Source organism: Athene cunicularia (assembly GCF_003259725.1).
Source record: "Athene cunicularia isolate RWA chromosome 1 unlocalized genomic scaffold, athCun1 chr1_part1, whole genome shotgun sequence".
NCBI lineage: Eukaryota > Metazoa > Chordata > Aves > Strigiformes > Strigidae > Athene > Athene cunicularia.
In genome coordinates, this window is record NW_020799091.1 from 24,435,581 (window position 1) to 24,455,893 (window position 20,313).

General features: G+C 34.3%; 1 protein-coding gene across 1 annotated transcript in view; it reads left to right on the top strand.

Annotated features, from left to right (window-relative positions):
• The window catches only part of NBEA (neurobeachin), a 414,406-nt gene that overhangs the window by 334,852 nt on the left and 59,241 nt on the right, over positions 1–20,313 (top strand). Inside the window, exons 47-49 of the mRNA XM_026862195.1 lie at positions 413–553; positions 8,165–8,284; positions 18,962–19,114. Of these exons, the coding sequence (XP_026717996.1) occupies positions 413–553; positions 8,165–8,284; positions 18,962–19,114 (414 nt within the window). The remainder of the gene's footprint in view (positions 1–412; positions 554–8,164; positions 8,285–18,961; positions 19,115–20,313) is intronic.

The window sequence follows — 20,313 nt, forward strand, 5'->3', positions numbered from 1 at the left end:
GTGTGAGCAAAAGTCAGTTTTCATTAGCTGTGTGATTATGGTGAATGACAGCAACAGAAATATTAGTTTGGCCTCGATGCATTTTAAATGCATTTTTAGAAGTCTATTTCCAGAACAATGTTAACTGAATTAATTGGGAAACAACTCATACTTCAAGAAGGTCTTGAAAGTCTGCACATGTGGATCACTTATATTTGTCATTTAAAATAAGGAGAGTCATAAGACTTTTAGTACACAAAGCCCTTCAAAAGGAAATCTAAGATTACAGCAATCTGAAGGAATTACTACACCATGGGATGAGTTTGGTTGCAGTCTCTCCTGTGTAGTGAATCTTAATGCAGAATTAACCTATGACATATCAGACATGCTGCCCTTCAGCTGATAATACATTTGACCTCTTCCCCCTTTGCAGCCTATTGGTGCTTTGAACCCAAAGAGAGCAGTCTTCTATGCAGAACGGTATGAGACATGGGAAGATGATCAGACTCCACCTTATCATTACAACACCCACTACTCTACATCAACATCTACATTGGCTTGGCTTGTTCGTATTGTGAGTATTTATCTATCCTGGTTTTTACTAATATCTTTTTCTACAGCATCTCTTCTGTCACTTGTCACTATTTCAATTTTTTAAATGAAAGTACTTTTCTATCAAAATCTTATTGTTCTTGCCTGCGTTAAAATCTCTAGATTTTAACTACATTGAGTTCTCTAGATATATCGCGTATACGCATTTGTAGTTATCAGGCGGTCCCTCCTACCCAAACAATCTGAAAGTTCTTTAGACACAAAACTGTGGTGTAAGGACACATATGATGAAGAAAATACATAAAAACTAAATCCATCTTAAAAAAAATAATTTCTCTACATAATAGAGAAAATGATACTATTCATATATTCACTCAGTTTTAGCTTGGGACAGATATATGCAACATTAAAAAACCTTTTGTAAAAAACATTAAACTGTGTCAAACTGAGAGGGGAATTACAGAACCAGTTTTATATTAAAGCAGTATGGAGTAATACTTTATGCAAATGAACAATGTTTCTCAATGGATTAATAACTTAACAGTTTTCAGAAATGTAAAATTGTAGATTCTAACTTCAAGCTGCTGTTTCAGTTCTGGAAACCTCATACTTAAACCCAATCTTCACAATCAGATCTAGGGAAAGTCGCCAAACTTCAAAGACAGAATGATCAAAATTCAGTTTACATGTTAACACACTGAATTACAGAAAAATGAGTGTTGATGAGAGACTGAAAGTTTAACAGAGAAACCCGAGTTAATGAGAAATTGAGTCACTGTGTAATTACTGAACTGAAACTATAGCCCACCAATAAAAATTGGCTGCATAAGGTGTATTCGAAGCATGTTTTGCACACAACCAAGCAAAGCAGAGCTGCACAAAGCTTGACATCTGATTTTTCACTCATCTCAGATTCCTTTAGACATGTCCTGCTTTTCTGCTCAGAAGGGAAGAATTCATGTGTCTATGAGTTCAGGATATACTTCTTAACCCATGGGAAACTAAACGTTGATTACACTCCTATATGGGGTGATCACTGTACTCCTTTTAAATGTTGCTAAATTATTCATGTACTGTGAATACATTTTATGGTTCACATGTGCTTCTTTGTTGCCTTAAAGTATATTAAAAACAGTGGTTTTATTTGCATGTTTATGTATTAATTTTGGCTGCTATTCAACAAAAGATCCCCTCTTGCTGTTTGGCAATTTCTTAGGTCTAAAAGTCTGCTTACAGGCTGAATGTACAACACACCAAGGAGTATTCATTTCCTGTATTAGGCTAATGCTGTGTCATTTTTACTACTGTTGTTTATGTAATACTGTAAGTGTTCTTGCTCTCTCTCTTCTGACCTAAAGAGTGAGAGAAAAAGGCCTCTGCCTTGATGGCCTTGCAATATAGACCTGACAAATTATTTTTGTTAGAGCAAACAATATATGCGAGAATGAAAAGCAGAAAAGAAAAGGAAAGGCAGTGCTTTCTAGGGAAGAGATTGCTGATGGCAAGAAGGTGAAAACAGCAAAGGGACAATTTAAATACAGGGCACACCTAGATAGGTATTCTAAAGGTTATTTAAATAGGACTGACCATCAAAGAAAAGCAGTCACTAGTGGGAGGAGACAACAGAAGTGAGAAGGAGACAGAATTAGAGAAAGTTTAAAGCTCAGAAAAAGGAAATAGCATGATGAAATCGGATAAGGCTGCATATGGAAACCCAAAATAAAGATTTGTAAATAAGTGTGTATAGAGACAGGAAAAGATTATAGCTATGGGGATTATAAAGACATAGTGATCCTTAGAAATATATTTTTGGCTACAAAATAAAGGATGAAAAATCCTAAGGGAGAAGATTATGCCAATGAAGTTGATAGATAAGGCTAAATCAGATTTCTGGAAGTTAAAGTAGGATTTCATGCTCGTGAACTTTCTGAACTAGTGTTTCAGTATGAGTTTGTGAAGAAGACTATGTAAAAATATTTTATAAAAGGTAAATTACAGCCTAGTTCACGAAATTTACGATAAGAGATGCAGAGATTCAGACAGAAAAATGCTTTCAGTGTTTTAAGGGGTTGAAGAATATTCATGGGAAGGGGAGTGTAACAGCAGAGCTTTTGGTAGAAGGTGACAGCAAACTGAGAGTGAAAGAGAGGAGTGGAAAGTAAAATCATGGGATAAGACTTCATAGACCAAAGAATAAAAGAAAAGAGGAAAGGAAAAAAAAAAGAGAGAAAGAGAAAAAGTATACTGGGAATGAGAGAGTCTAGACAGAACCAACCAGTATAGTGTAATGGGAATCCAGGGGGAGAAACTATGTGCCTAGGCATTTGGATTGGAGAAAACAGTAGTTTCAGTAGGAGAGGACCTTTCAGTCACTCTGAAGTATATATGTATAGAGTTGTGTAATTGCCATAAAACCTTAAAATTTTTTTTGAATCTTGGTTTTTGGCTTTGACAGATGCAATCTGGTTCCTGTCAGTTCTCTTCAAAACATTGCTTGTAATATCATATATCTGAGTCAATTCTCTGATAATCTGCTTCCTACTGCTTTATATTTCCCTCTGTTGCTTTCCTTTATCTGATGTATCAGGCTACTTTTATAAAAGGCACTTTATGCCTTAGCCTCACTTCTGTCCTGTTTAATCAAATTTGATATCATCAATCTCTGCCTTCATTTTGTCATTAATAAATTTTTCAGTGGTAGTAGGGTTTTGAGTTCTTTTGTATTCTGAGTGTCCAGTAAAAATCCATCTTCAAAAGTGACCCGTTCAATTATGTTTTCAAACATACGACAGTGGTTTAGCATATATCCTGACGCTACTGATAATTGCAGCAAAGATAATAATTTTATTATTAATTTTTGTTCTTGTGCCTTTCATTATACTTAATAGAATAGGGTGTAATCCTTAACTGAAGCTGTGAGATACTACTGCATATACAAAGCTTCTGTTTGTATTTTCTGTGAGCTGATTGTACAAGTATATATGTGCTTCATTTTCTTCTGTAAGAATGCTCGGAGAAAAATGAAGGCAGTTTCAGGATAAGCAATGGTACAGCTTCACCAGGCCATATATCAGTTTGGTTATGGTCATTTTGAGGGTTATATAGCTGACCCTGAAACTTTCCCAAAGCAAGATAATGAGTGCACCCTCCTTCTGTACAACCCCTCTACACAAACACAAATATATGTGTGCGTGCACACACTCCTATGTGAATTGAAATTATATTTACCTGTACATGTATTAATTTACCTATACATGTTTATTTAAACTAATCAGTTGTACATTTCAGATGACTACATCATGCTAGAATTCTGAAAGGTCAAGAGATAATCCTTTATTTAGCTACATAAGAAAAGAACCGAGCCACAGCCTAGAAATATTTAATGCTATAATTACAAATGAATCCCACATGATCTCCAGAAATGTTGGGTTTATATCCAAAATCAACAGTTTCTTGAAAGTGATCAGCTTTCTTCCTAAATTGAGGGGTAGATTAAATATTAGATCGCTACTTTACAGAGGAAGCTAATGAATGTCAAAGTCTACTGTATTGTTCAGTTAACAATTATTCAGATTAACAATGATGCTAAAAGCAATCAGAGAACACTGTGATTTATATAATATTGCCTCCCACTCCTTTGAGGTGTTACAGACACCAAACCATGGTTAAACACTTTTGCACATCACACATCTTTAGATATAAACCCAAGAAATTCTGCTTATTTCCTAGGAGCCAACATCACCCACAAGTTTGCTTCAGCAAACAGAATAAAAAATGCTCTGGGAAGGGATGCACTGTTCTGTTGACATAGTTCCATTTTTGTATAAATGAAATGAAATATTCATAGTTTATGGCTAGGTGACCTTACCACTTGGTTCAAGAGTCATTGTTTTCAGATGCTTTCCATCTGGACCACTGAGTATATAAATTGCAGAATGCTACATCAGAATGCCACATACTCCAGTGACTTGAATATCAACTTGAAAAGTAGACAGAAGAAACAAACAAAACAACAACAAAAATAGACAGTTGTATGAATTCTGGCTTGTATAATGTAGAATGCGAATATCAGCATTTTTTTCAGATTTTGGGGTGAAATAGACTGGAGTTATGGTGCAATTGGATGCTCTCAGTAGTTGTGTTGAAGAGGTTGTGTTTCTGTGAGTCAGTTACATCTTCACTGAAAGAGAGACCAGTATTAGAAAGCATGATTATCTAAGGTGGTAGTTAAGAAGTTGTAGAGAATTGGTTTCCAGTTAATGTTACAATGACTAAGTACTTGTACAAGGTAGAAGAAATTCTGGATTTATTATGAGTCAGGTCTGTTTTGAGCTGAAACAAGTTTTTAGTGAGATGCAAAAGTGGGGAGGACTTGAAACCCCAAATACTCTCTTTTTGACCTCTTACAAATGACTGAAAAGACACTTTTGTTTGACATAAGATGTCTTAGAATGACACATCCCTTCCTTCTCCATCCCCTACTTCCACCATAAATGTTTTAAATGGTAGTAGGCACTGTTAAAAGGAGGTGGAGGGAGAGAAGTGCTGTTGAATGGAAAAATTCCTTGTTCCCACAGCTCAAGCTTGTATTCATCGTAATCAAGTACCCCACAAATTTATCTTCTTGTTGGCAGTGAACAAGGCGTAAATTTTATTCAGAATATTAGGAATGAGCGAGATGGGGTTATAATGAAAACATTGTGCAGCTTTATAGCTTTCACAGCAACAAAACCTTTACATGAAATGACAGTAATCGGTATCATAGAGTAACAGTATTTAAATGAGTATATTGAATACAGATATGAATTGTATTTATATAGCATAAGCACTTGACTTTCCAGAGAATAAAAATTACCTTAAAATTATGTGAGAGGTCTGAGATAAAGAAAGTGAAAGCTCTGAATTTCTTCTAAGGATTAAAAATCGAAGATAGGCACAACAGGTCGTAGCAGGATAGCATAATAGGGCACCCTGTAGTGCTCAGCTATTAAAAGTTTAATCCTTGATTATGAATTTTTTTGCTTTTGTATATTTGTCTCAGATGCTTATAAAATAATGTTGTCATAGAATTTTGGATTAATATTTTAACATAATTTATTGTAATTACATCATTTTTCTGGTTTCTGCTTTTTTTCTTTAAATCCCTCAGCTGCTTCTGATTTCAGAACCTCAGCAGTGACCCACAGTCTGCTTCACAATGATACAACAAATTACACATATCTTACAAAGAAAAAAGTGATAGATAGGGGTTGGTAGAAGACAGATTTATTTGTGCTCAGATCAACAACATATAAAGTTTTTCAGTATGGGAAGCTAGAAAAGTAGCATAATTTGCAAAGATTGCTATTGCAAATATATACAGGGATCTGGGGGAAAGAATTCAGTCAAACCCAAAATAATTCTAATATTAAAAGAATTTGTGTAAATTCAATATTAAAATGATAATATTAATAGGATTTGAAGATCAATTATTATAATCCAATTCCTGTGTATTTTATTTTCCATTTGCTAGCTCTGGGTCCAAATCATACATTTTTTCATTTATATTTTACATGAAGTTCACTATATGGATCACTGTAAAATCTAGACACATAAAAACTTAATTTCTTTTCTTTCAGTATTTCAATTCATTGTGATACTTTTATGCTGCTCATCAAGTTCAGCTCCTGTTAAATGTTAGTATTCTGTTCAAATTATAAACCTCTTCCTCACTTGCCACGCACTCTTTCAATAGTCACAAGTGCAAATATAGTCATTGTACAATGGGGTTTAGGGTCTTCCAATATGAAATGATATTGTGATGATTTTGTATTTCATTTAGGTTTTTAAAATTAATTATTTAACACATATTAAGATTATTTGATGGAAATAAATGCACTGATGAAAGTATATGTCTTAAATTGTTACCTATTATTTTGAATGTATCTTTTTAAAATAAATCCCCAATGTATTAAGAGAAAAAAAAAAAATACGGACACCCCCCTCCCACCATTCTGTTAGCAGTAGAATGTTTTGCATTATTATAATGAAAGCTATTCCATATTTGCACTGACAGACACTGAAAGTTAAAATACTGTCCCTGGCTAAAAAAAAAAAAAAAAAAAAAAAAAATATTCAGACACAAACAATTCCCTTAAGCTACTTCAAAGGTACTGGCATACTATGATGACAATAAGAGAGAAATTCCATTCCTTCTCATTTAGAGAGAGAAATTCAGAGTTTTTCTTGTCTTTGAAAAAAAGTAGCCTATGTTGACTGTTGTGTATAATAGAAATAATTAATTGGGAAGACATGCAGAGTAAAGATTAGAGAAAGAATGGACTCTGCAAGTCTGAATTCCCTCTGTTATTTTCCTTTTAGGATTCTTTCACTACCTTTGCATCCATGTTTTCCTTATGTATATTTTAATTGCTTTTAAATGCTACAGAAAATGAATTGCTTGAATCTTCTTTAATCTTGGGTAATTTAAACACAATGTGTATAGTGTGACATAATTCCTATTAATAGAGGAGTTCCCTGCTTTGTTCAAAAGTTTCAGAAAAGGAGATAGAAGATATATAGAATAAAATGCAAAAAGTAGATGGGTAATACTGTAATAAGAATTATGATCTGATGATTATGAATTGCTTTGGTTAACAAAATTTCCAAATGATCAGGACATGCAAGGAAATAAATTTATATGTGTATTTAATGGAAGGGACGCTTTTTCGACCATTTACCATCAGACTTTGGCAAAGAGGAAGACATAGCTTCCATCCATGTAGGCATATTGTCAAATATTAGTTGAATCAGAGATCTAATGGAGAGGTGCTGGAAAACCAGGGAGTTGGCAGTGATGTCAGTATTCAGGTTTTGCTGTCAAATTAAGGATTTTGTCCCCAGTCAATCCCTTCCTTGCAGTGAAGTACTGTGACATAAAAATGGGTTCTCCAGACTGTCTAAGGCTTGAGCTCTTCCTACACAAAATTAACAGCTATGTCCATTTAATAAGTATTAGGAGTGCAGTTTCAGATAGAATTAACAAAAGTAAAAACGCTAAATATTTCAGCTCTGTATCTCTGCCCCAAAATAGTGATAAAGCTAGATATTCTGTAACCATAGCCTACCTCACAATGACCACAGAGCCATTCTGCCCACCGTGAGGCAAAGTGGAACCTACTGAGCTCTTTTAAGTTAAATGAAAACAAAAGGAAAATCCAGTCAGGGGATTTTTTTAAGATTTTATTTTGGCATGCCATCTTACAAGAGGTAGGCAAAGCATGGTAATATAAATAACACAGGGGATTTTTATGATGGTTGCAGTGAAGTAGGCAGCCATTGTGAACCAGAATTAAGCTACATAGATCTGCCACTGATGAACAGTTAGTCTTATGGAAGACTGAATATATGAAATAACCTTTCCTGCCAGAATTCGAGATCTCTCTGTGTGTAAAATGTGTTATTGCCAATAAATGTACCAAGATATTCAGTACAAATACCTATGCATAGGTACAACTATGAGGTAGCATATTTTTCTTTAATTCTGCCTTTATGAAGCATCTTGGTCTGCAACAGTAAATTAGGTTTTTTTAGAAACCTGTTGTATGATTCCTTTTGCTGTTTTCTTAATCTGTCTTCATTTCACTGACTACAGGAGCCCTTCACAACATTCTTTCTAAATGCAAATGATGGCAAGTTTGACCACCCAGATCGAACCTTCTCTTCAGTAGCCAGGTCTTGGAGGAACAGCCAAAGAGATACTTCAGATGTGAAGGTAATATATACATTAAAGAAATCAATAAATGTGCATCTTCATTTATGGTATTTTGTTTTATGTAGGGACAAAGAGAAGCTTATATTTCATATCTTTATATTTAGTACTCTAGATATAGTTTAAATAAAAGGTAGATGTTACTAAAGATTATTGTTCTAACAGAAACCATCAAAGATTCTTTGAAGTTGAGTGGACAAAAGGTGTTTTGTTTTTAGAGAAAAAAACCCTAACTGATCTAATTTAGATCAGATAATCAGGAGATGGAGAAAAGCCCAATAAATTGTTCTTTCCTGCTGTTAACTCAATATTTGGCCCACTCCATAAAACACAGCAGGAATTGGATTTGACCTTAAAGTGTCATATTGTTATAGCTTGCCTAGCTCTGGGTTTGCATTGCCTGGGGCAATTAATAAAGCATTAATGACAAGACCCATTAAAAATGTTGGCTTTTCTGTACAGCTTTAGCTTTTACTTGAATGTGCCTGGGGATATTATGCAACAATACGCATTAGATTAAAACAACTTCTACACGATATACAGAAACAGCCGGAGAGCAGGGTGATTTTACTGTTGTTATTCCTTACCTATTGTTAAATACAAAGGGTTATTGTTCATATACATAGGACCTTATCAGAAAGAAACCAAAATCTAATAATATTTTGAATAATATGGTCCTTTCATGATTCTCATTTTCTAGTAATGAAGTAGGCAAAGGTTGCAGTATATCATTAATTATTCTTTTTTTTAACTTAATTTTAAAGTAAATATGTCTTTCTTCTGTTTTGATACTGCCACTCATACTAGGAAATGCAAAAGTCAAGGTCACATTACCATTATATTTTTCACTTGACAAAAGATGTATATTTGTTGTTTTGTTTTTATTCCAGGGCTTCTGTTTGCATAAATATTCCAGCAGTCTCAGAAGTGTACTTCTGAGGACAATGGACAAACTATGTTGTTATTCAGTTACTAATCAGAATAACAAATTTTAAATTGTATAGCCATCTTAACATATGGGAGAAAATGCTTTTTAAAGAAAATAAATTAACCTAAAGCTCTTAAAATGCATTTTATGTTTATTTGTGCTCCTCTGGAAATCAGTAGTATTTTAAGTACTATCACTGTTACCTTTGTAAGAAAAACAAAGGAAATTTCAGAACATGGAAGGAATTTGAATTAATATCTACTATATATGAAAAGCAGCCATTTATTCAAATTCAGAGTGCTGACATTTTGATTTTTCCCTTTCAATGAAATCTGGTTTTCCTGGAATTCCACCAAAATATCTGGGAAAATGGCTTCCTAAGAGTGGGGCTGAAACAAGAGATAAGAGCCTTAAACTGAGGAATAGGGGAAGACAGTTGGAAGTGACTGTAATCTTCTCATCTGGCTTTAGTACACAGGAGGAGGGCCGTTAAATACATGAAGGCATTGCAAAAGATAAAGGAATATCTGTGGACAGACAGAGGGGTGGTATTCAAATAGGGTATATAATTACTGAAAGGATTGTTCCTAAACTAGCAACCAAATGCATTCAGTAAAAAATGAGCTGAAATATTTGTGTGAAAATACCAGGAGTCTTGTGAACCAAGTGGGGTAATTTAAACTGCTGCTCCCAGCTATTGCAAGGATGTGGGAATTATGGAGGGATGAGTTATATTACAAAATGTATTTGTATTTTAAAAAGTCAAGTTATTAAAATAAAATAAGTATTAAAAAGATGTTCAGAACTAGATACTTTCAAAAAAGGAAGGTAAAAAGTGAAAATGTGGGTTAGCTATGTACTTTAATGTCACTGGAAGTATAAAAGGGAGTTGAGGATAACTTGGATAAAATAGTAACAATTAAGGGTTAGAGTTGCACTGGGGGAAAGATTGTAAAATAATGTATTCTAGAATACATTTGAGAGTCTGCTGTAGAGACCCAGACTCAGATTTATATATATATATATATATATTTCTGTTATGCCATTAGAAAGAGAAATACTACTTGGAGCTAAGTCATTACAGAAAATCTAATATGGGAGGCACAGATGAGGTATGTTAGCCAATAAATGTTTTCTCCAGATAATCCCTGACCTGTCTGTTCAGGGATACTTTAGGGATTAAAGATGCTGTTTAAAATACAGTTTTGTTAATTAATGAAGATACAGGGAAGGTGGGTTTAGAAATTAACCTTGAATTGATTTATTATGAGTTGATTCAGCTTAAGATAAAAATAGATAAACAAAAGCAGATTCAAAGATGAGTCTTTAGGGATGCTAAAGCAAATAGAAAAAGTTCATAAGCTATCTAAAGAAAAAAGTTTAAAAAAGATAGAAATGAGAGGAGATTTTTTAATGTATTTAATACCAGCATTCAATGTATTGCATCATCAAATTAAATTATTATATATTAATGCAAAACCACTACTGAAATACGTCTACTGAAGTACACTTCAGTAGTCTAAGCAATATATGTCAATTCATTGCTGTTTTATGTTCAGTTGAACAGGGAAACTTGAAGATCAGCAGGATCTTCAAGTGAGTAGTGAGACTGAAGCTATATCCTTAGCATTATAACAACTAGAGTATCTCATGGCATCTAAATTCCACCTCAAACAGTCCGATTAGTCATTCGTTTCAGAGCTCTTATGTTCTTGGAGAGCACAAGTTCTTTTTTTTTTTTTTTCATTGTTCTGATTTTATTATGTATTCATGCTGGATAAAACAAATTCTTAGTGCGTTCTTTGCTGGGAACTAGCTAGTGGAAGTATATACCCAAAGTGGAGGGAGCCATAAGAAGAGCAGCAAATGTGTTTAAGGAGTTAGATACAGGAAGAAAAATTATGTGTGTGGGGGGTAATTAATGTCTAACTGTGAAGACATGGTAACATAAATGCTATGAAATATGCAAACATATGAAAGGGAGAAGAACTGTTTCTCAGGGAATGAAGAGGTAGACCTCAGAGGAAAGGGATCAGAGTTGAAATACACTTACTTAGCCAACAGAGTATGAAAAGTTAAAATGAAATTGAGTATTCTGAATTTGAATATCCTCACAAGGGAAGTACTAAACCCCATAATTCTGAAGCTTCTTAGAAACATAGACTGGCAAAGCACTGAAAAAGCATCAGGGACAATCATGAATTGGCAAGAGGATGTGCTAGCTGACCCTTTAGGCCCTTTCCATTTGTAAAGTCTGTGTTTCTTAGCGATAAATCAAGAATGAGTATAGCAGCTAATTGTTGCTGTTGTTTGTTGCTTAAGATCTTAATGAACTGCATTTCTCAATGTCATGACAACAGGCCCAACTTTTCCCTGAGGCCTTGGAGTTCATTCTGCAAAAGGATGAGAAACTGAACTATTAATACTACAAATACCTCGTTTTTTCAGATCAGTTGTGCTACTGCTTGGAATGCTTCACAGGCTTTTTAAGCATTTTAATCAAGTTTTCAGGGACTGTAAAAGCAGTGAGGTTTGGGGAATCACCAAGAACCTCCCTTAAAATCTCTACTCATTTTGCCTACTGTCCCAAGAAGTGCAACCACTGTCTTGCACAACAAAAGACCTTCACCTCAGAGTGTGAAACATCCAAAAATCTATGTTCAGCTGTCTGGCATCTTGTAGTATTTATCTAGCAGTCCTGCGAGAAAGTAGATAATGTGCAAAGGAGAAGACGTATAGAGCTTGTGTGAGTACAAAATCTTAAAGCATGTTCATTGCCGAAGTGTTCTGCGTATTTGTGTAGCTTCTTCCGGCTGCACACACAGATATAAATGGGGGTCTTTGGCAGTGTGGATTCCCACACAATGTACATGCTGTGAATTGTTTTCCCAGTCTAAAGATTTCTGAGTCTTTATAGTAAATATTAGGTGCGTGGAATATGGACTATCCATCAAAGTAGGGAACTTTGAAAACTGTTAGGAATAGCAAGTGTTCATTATTCATGTATTCCTTATCATATAGTTGAAATTCATCTGAGCTGCTTTAAATTCATTTAATCTCTGATCTCACTAATCTCATTCATTACTGTGGCACAGGTTATGAAATAATTTAAAAACAGCGTGTATAATGAATTAATCTGACATTCTTCAATGCTGTGTATTTTTGCTTTCAAGTACTGTATTAAATAATCATATGAATTGCCTAAATTCTTTATCAGCAAGGTCTAATTAAAAAAATACTTTCAAAATGAATTTTTTTTAGGAAAGTAAAATCTGTATTATGATTTCTTTCATCAGTTATTGTTTAAAAAAGAAGACTATGAGGTGCTTTATTCTTAAGTGCTTAAGTCACTTCTGAAGTAGGTCAATTTTAACTAGTAAATTCAGATTTTTAAGCAATGCAGACACTTCCCACAATAGTGTTCTTTTGCAGTCTCAACATAGTTTTAAAAGAAACATCCAAACCACTTTTAAGAAATTCTGTGTTAAAATTTAAAAAACACCTGATATTTGCAAAAGAACTGATATCGCTTTAGGAAGCTGCAGTTCTGTGGGTCAGTCTCCTTTTTTCACATGCATGTGTCCTCTCTGGCATTCTCTCTCTCCGTTCCCCCTTTCTCCCTTTCATCTCCTTCCTTCCTTCTTCTTTCCCTCTCTCCCTTTGTGTATGTGTAGTCTCCTCTGGAACTTAATTGTTTCACACTGAGTGAATGAAGATAGGGCTGTGGCAGTAGTTTGATCAGTCTGAAAAACAAGCTATAAATACTACATCTTGAATTGTGGAAAAAGGTACATTACCTTTGAAAAATGTAGTGTATGATAGATTATTGCTTAATATATGATTATCTACATAGACAATTTTGTTCCTTTTGTTGGAGCTGGTTTGGTACATTTTCGAAGAAACCTGTTCACCTAGAGTTGATGAAGCAGAATTAATATGGTATGTGCTATGTTAGGGTGGTAACACACAAGGGAGAATCTGCATAACAGAGTTTATTTTATTGTGTCTCCCTTTATCAACATTGCCCTTCTACTGAGATAATCAGTACAAGCTGGAGGAAGAATGAACATTCGCAGAGTGACCTTTGAGGAAGCAAGTCACCCAGAAATGACCGTAACTTGGCCAGTCAGCTTTCACATTTTTTCCTTTTCGCCTTCCCCCCTGCTCCAGTTTTTGGTACAGTGATTTCCCCAGAACCTCCTGTTCAGGCACTAATCTTTTCTAATGCCTCTCAAACTTGTTATATTACTTTTTGAATAGCGTGTTTAGAAGTTAGAAAGGTAGCTCTGACAAAATGTCATTAAGGTGCCTTAGTGTGAATTAACGCAGTTAATGGAGGTACTCATGACTGACTCATTGACCCAGTACTAGGCTCTTGTGGAATTAATGGATGCCAGGGGATCAACCTTTTGGGAGGAAAAGAAAGAAAGAAAAAGAAATGGCAGCTTTAAAACCTTGAAGTGAAATATATTAGAAAAGTGAAAACGTCTGGGTTGGATTTGATTTCATTGGGAGGCCATAAAATGGTATACCCTTAGCAAAACATATTAAATAGAAACGTCAGATTTGATGCAAGTGGTGTACAATTATGATAGTGTTAATAGTGGTCCTCTATCACCCCAAGACATATTTTTAAAGTTTAATTTCTCAGCAGCTTGGATTTGTCACAGGCTTGTAAATTAGAAAATGCATTTGGGGATGTTTTCTTATATAAAGACACAAGGCATATAATACCGTTAACTATACCTTGGGGTTTTAGTATAGCTATTAAAATAAACTAGAGATCACATTTACAGACAAGAAATGTCTGTTATAATACTCATTTTACTTTTTTTTACACCCCTCAGTAGCTTTACTGCATCGTTCTTTGTCTGAGAAGAGCCAAGCTTCTCGGGCAGTTTGAAAGGTAGCTGACTATTAAATGATAGAAAGCTAACCTATCTTATTAGAAGTGTGAATGAAAGGGGAGCAGAGGAGGTTACCAGCTTGTGAAATGTCAGGGACAACTAGACAGAAATTACTGCAAATAGGTTTAGATCACTAGAATCCCTATTTTTATTAACTCTTTGAACTCTAGATATTTATTGTGGTAAGAAATTACCCATGACAGGTTATGTAGTCAGAAAGATTTATTTAGAACCTTTGATATGTTTTGGCAAGAGCAAAGAAACCAATAAAATTTACTGAATTGTATCAATTAATGAAAAGTTATATATCAGCTGAATGACATACAATAACAATATGCATCTAAAATGCTTAATTGGTCTGTGAATATTTTAAAAATACCAGGATTTTTAAAAATATTGATCTTATGTGTCTTTTCTCTTTGCACTCCCTCATTTTATGCCTGCAAGCTGATGCAACTTCTGGGGCAGCTTTTTTATGTTCTTATTTTTGATGTTTTCCTTCATGTCTTGCTTTACACTGGCTGACTCAATGTTTCTAGTGTAGGAAGAAAATATTTTTGAGATTTGTCTTTCATGAACATTTTTAGCTTGAAACATAAACTTCTCAAAATCATGGTAGCTTCAAACAAGCATTCCTTTGCATAGGCCTGGATTTGCATTGACCTTTTACCACTAGTGACACTGAAATTGCAGTAGGAGTTTTAAGGATCCGCTTATCAGCTCTTCTGTCTGTTAAGTGGAAAGCAGATTGGGAGACAGAAGGTCCTCTGTGTCCCATCTCCTGGTGTAAATACCATCCCTGAGATACATTTTCCCCCTGCTAATTTCTGAGTCTCCTTGTTCCTGTCTTCCAGGGGAATTTAACAATGACCCTTCTAAAGTATGAAGCTGGTGATTTGCAAGAAGCTATGTTGCATGGCAAATTACACTGTGCATAAAAATGAATGAGAAATAGCAGATCCTGTCAGAAAAGCATGCAATCTTAATCTCTGATCTAAAGACCACAGAGATGGATAAAAACATTTATTTTGGCTTCTGTGTGATGAACATGTGACAAAATATAGTAAGGCCAAAGTATATATAGGAGTAAATTGTTATGCACTTCTTAGGAATAATTCTACTAGCTAATTTGGCGAGGTTAAAATAATATTTTATGTATCTGTAACTAATACTCAAACAATATAACAATATGGAAGGCAAAATCATTGTCCTTCATTCAGATTTTTAGGAGCTGTAAAGCTGGTAGGATAATGCTTTCCAAACATAATAAATTATGCAAAGAGAAAACAGTAATTTGTTCTCTGTATCTGGGATGGATTGATAGCTAGGACAAGGGAAAATGGACTTAGATTGTGTAAAGAAAAATTCAGGCCAAGCATTAGGTAAAACTTCCTCTGATGAAGAATACTCAAGTCAGTTGATGGAAGGATTGTGGAGTTGCTGTCACTCAACATTCTGGGGGAACAGGGTAGACCAATATCTGCCAGGAAAGATGATATAGCTGAACCTCTTCTGGAGTGGAGGAATGGGCAAGGTCATCTCTCCAAAAATGACCCTGGAAACAGGTATCTGTTCCTTGTCCTTAACAGTAAAAGCACCAAGAGAGCTGTCTTTCTCTAGCTATAATCTTTATTAGAATGCAAACTGGTACAAGCCCACTTATGAAACAAAGAAAACCCAAACTCTGTCTGAGAAAAATGTAAATAGGTTTTGAAAATAACTCTAGCCCTTGCTAGTGTTATCCTTTCCTTCATTCTTGTGTTCATTCTTGCAGATTTCAGTGGTTTCTTGTTAAAGCAATTTCCACTGGGCCCCAGTTGTCATCTTGCTGTCTCTGCTGAGGTTCACTCCTGTCTGCAACTTGCTTTTCCCAGCAACCTCCCAGGTTCTGTCCTTGTTAGTCCCTTCTCTCTCTGCTTCTCCCAGCTGTACTTCTCCTAGTGAAGCACACTTAGGGGCCCTGGGGAACGGAGTATTCACCTTTCTATCCTCACCCAGCACCTGCCATTGGCATGAGGTAGAAGAGACAGCTTTATATTTTTAACAATGGAATAAACAGTGAACACATAAAAAACCACTTTTCTATCACACTTCTCTAGATTAACTGTTTTCCATGCTTCTAAGTAGCTACACATTTTGAAGATCTTTCGAAATGTTAGCGGGTTCAAACTTACAGTGTGCCACAAGTTTTCATAATGGATCTATGTTTTAGTATATTTTCATTCATTCTCTAGAAATAAGAAGGGGATAGATTTATCTGAGCAGTTTCTTAGTCTAATTAATAGTGGAGATAGCAAAATTACAAGAGAAATATCAAAAGCTACCAAAGAAAACTGAATGCTTAATGCAAAGTATGGGAAATACATCAGTATCCGGAAAAGATCACACACAACATTGTTTATATCTCAAGGAAAGGTTCAATTCATGCTAAATAGTACTCAAAAAACCAAACAATATTGTAGGCTGCACTAAAAAATAACATTGAAGATAATTTTGAGACTATAACACAGTGGATTTATTAAATTTTTTTGAAATACTGTGTTTAGTTTCATTACTTCAGAAAAAAAAAAAAGAATACCAGAAGTGTAACTGAAATGATTAAGGTTCTAGAGAGAGTGTTATTTGAAGAGGATTTAGAAGTCTGGCAGTGGTTAGTTTCCAGAGCACAGGAATAAGACAGGTCAAACTAAACATATACAACACAATAAATCTTATGAAGAAAGTTAATCGCATGCTTTCTATTTATGTTTTCTGTTATACCAGACAAGGGAACATTAAATTACACTGAAAGCAAATAGCAACAAAGATAAAATTACTAAATGGAAATACCATTAAAAATATTTAATGACTTAAATCCCTTTGTTTCAAGATACCCCCGAAGTCAGAATGTTAGTAGAATTCTGTTAACATTACATGTGTCTCTAGGTATCACAAATCTTTCAGATACGTTAGATGTGAAAGTTCACAATTGGATCCTAGGTCACTTAAAACTGAAAAAGGAAATTTAAGAGTTAACGTATCTTCGATGGGATCAAAAACTTGTTTACAATTTGACATTGCAGGTTAGTACACCACCATGTTTCTTAAAAAATGGTGATAATTAAAAGCAGTGGGGTGTGTTTCGAGGCTTTTATGCAAAATAGAGATAAACTTTGCTTACTTCTTTAATAAGTTCTGTTTCATTTGAATATTGACAATTGAATTTCGACAATAATATTTTATCATTCTGAGGTGCTTATGACTTTTCTTTAAGGCAATGGTTTTAGTTTTTCAGTGATTTGTATGGTAGCACATGTTGGGTTTCGGCCAGTTTTTAGTTCCAAGTTAGTAGTAGCTTGTTGAGCTCTAGAAAGATTAGTGTCTAGTTTTCTCCAACTGCGAGGATCAGTCAGTCTTCTTAGGGCTTCATTAGAGAACACCTTGGGAACCTGACAGTTAGAAATACTCAGAGTAAATCAGAGGTATATGATCAAATTTAGTACTGTCAGTAAAATGTTTTTTTCTTTTAACCTTACAGGATATGCAGGATTGCTTTTAGTTTGACTTTGCTCTAGCAACTATTTTATTATTTACTGCATGCAGTATATATATATTTTTTAAATTACAGCTCATTTCATAATGAGCTATTCAAGCTCAGGCATGTCTCACTTGGTTAGTGTTTTGCACTGGTCAGATATTAATAGGCATTGCATTTTAGTCTAATCTGAATTCAGACTGTTTATAGTATGTTAAAAATGATATAAAGAAGCAAGTAAATTGCCTCTCTGAAAAAATATTTTAAATTGTAACATAAATATTCTTGGGGTTTTTAAAATTTAAATTAATACATTTGAAAGGACCATCTATGCTTTAACTGCTCTACTCTCTATGGAGTTGCAGATCAGATTTAATTAGATAAGTTTGTGTCTGCAGTGATGTTTTTTTTACGCTTCTCACGTCTGCAGCCTTTGAAAAGACCACAAAGAGACTCAAGTTTCAGGTGCTGTGTCATCAGTTTTGATCATGTTACACAACTGAATGCCATAATGCTTTTAGCAATGTAATTTTGTGAATTCAACCCATAACTGGATATTAGAAAAGAGAGAGTGGGCTTTAAAGCTTTTTTGTTATTGCAGTTCAATACTTACTGCTAAAATAATAAACAACAAATGGCAATATTTATTATGTCAAAATGCCTTTCTATTTAGCTATCCTGGAAATTGGGAAAAACTTCACACCTTAACTTATCTATAATGTATTAATACACTGCAGATGGTCTTTGCTACTCAGTTACTGATCTTTCACAGTTTAAATATCATGTATTTCTGTTTTAAGGACATTTGTTGTACTGACATTTCTATATCCATGTATTTTTTAATTTTTCTTACAATAGAAAGATTCATTCACCCTGGATTTCTTTAATTGACAATTTCTTATGCAATTAAAGAATAAAGAAAAATTAAAATCAATACAGTACTATATCAGCAACTATTTTCTCCCTTTTAAATAGTTTAGTTAAATAATGATTACAAAATCCAACATATTTATAGTATTGAAGGCTTAGCATACAATTCTTGTACCGCTTATTCTGAAGAGGACTCCTTTATTGATATGCACTGCTGTCCAAAGTTATCCTATTCATAAAACAAGATACGGGAAAAACAAAGACTGAATATTTCAATATGAAAAATATGTTTGACCATAAGTACAAGAAAACATACTATAAAATTTCTTAAACAAGTGCACAGAAGCATAAACAAAACCAGAAATGCTTTAATGTGTACTACAACAGAGCCTGATTCTGGCAGAACCATTTAGAATCTCTATATAAATGTAAAATCTCATTGTGTGTTTTCTCCTTGCTAGGAGTTAATTCCAGAGTTTTACTACCTACCAGAGATGTTTGTCAACAGTAATGGCTATAATCTAGGAATCAGGGAAGATGAAGTTGTTGTGAATGATGTTGATCTCCCGCCATGGGCCAAGAAGCCTGAAGACTTCGTCCGTATCAACAGGATGGTAAGCTGCACTTTAGTTCAGCCTAAGTAAGAAGTTCTGTGTTTTAACAAGCTAACCTATTGCTCGTTTTCATCTCCTTGCAACTGGATTTACAGAAACAATATAAAAAATGAAAGACAATTTTCATTGTCTTGCTTGACAGAACCCTTTATTTTACAATGAATTTTCCTTCCATGTGCCCAAATAATGGAAAATTAAATTCAGTTACTTACTCTCTCATGAGAAAGCATCAGATGGGCATGAGCTGGACAGTACAGGGTAGCCTGGAAAATTTAAGTCTGATCCTCCTCACCACCTTCTACATAAAAAAATAAAAGGCTATTTTAAATGCTGGTATCTTGCAAGATATATTTCTTACTCGACTGAAGCTATGCACTTCCTATTCATCAGGGATGAACTGGAAGTGTAGAAATATGAACATAAGCCAACAAATGCAAGAAATTTTGCAAAAGAACTACTCTGATATCTGCAGAATTTAAGCATGAAAACCCATTTATCTATGTTGTATATTTTTCCTTTAATTTGATAGATAATAATTTTATTAATGATAACATTAATACATACTTAATGCTTCTAGTAATTTTTAGGAAAAACAAGGTATATTCTGATGGTTTGGACAGCAGTAGTTCAATTTATGGTATTGTCCTGAAAATGGATCTTTCTTAAAATGCATATTTCTTGTCTTGCTTATAGAGTCAGGACTATACTTTCAGTAAGCCATGTATATCCGTACAGTTGCAGAAGAAAGTGCTTTTGTTGTAGGATTATAAGTCTAGCAGTGTTGCTTTTCTTCTAATCAATTTAGCAATTTAATTTCAAGAACTGTCTATTGTTCTTCAGGAGTTGATAAAAAAAATAGCCATATGAAGTTTGAAGAATAGAAGAATATTATAGAAACAAACCTATCCCTAGATGTATATGTTTGAGAAGTGTCCTTCATTTAGAAGAGTAAATGGCTTGACATATGCACAGCAGTCTCCTAAGGAAGTAATGGCAACCTTGTCACTTGAGACATACAAAATAAACTACAACAAAGCATGAGAAAAGTGTTCCAAGGAGTGGTCCTTTGTTGGCAGGGAGAAGCTGAACAACATTTTCCTTCTTTTTGTTGGCTGATTTCTCTTATAGCTGCATACATTATAACGTTCTAAAACCAAGTAACTGTCACAGCCGGTGGCAATAAATTCAAGTACAATTTT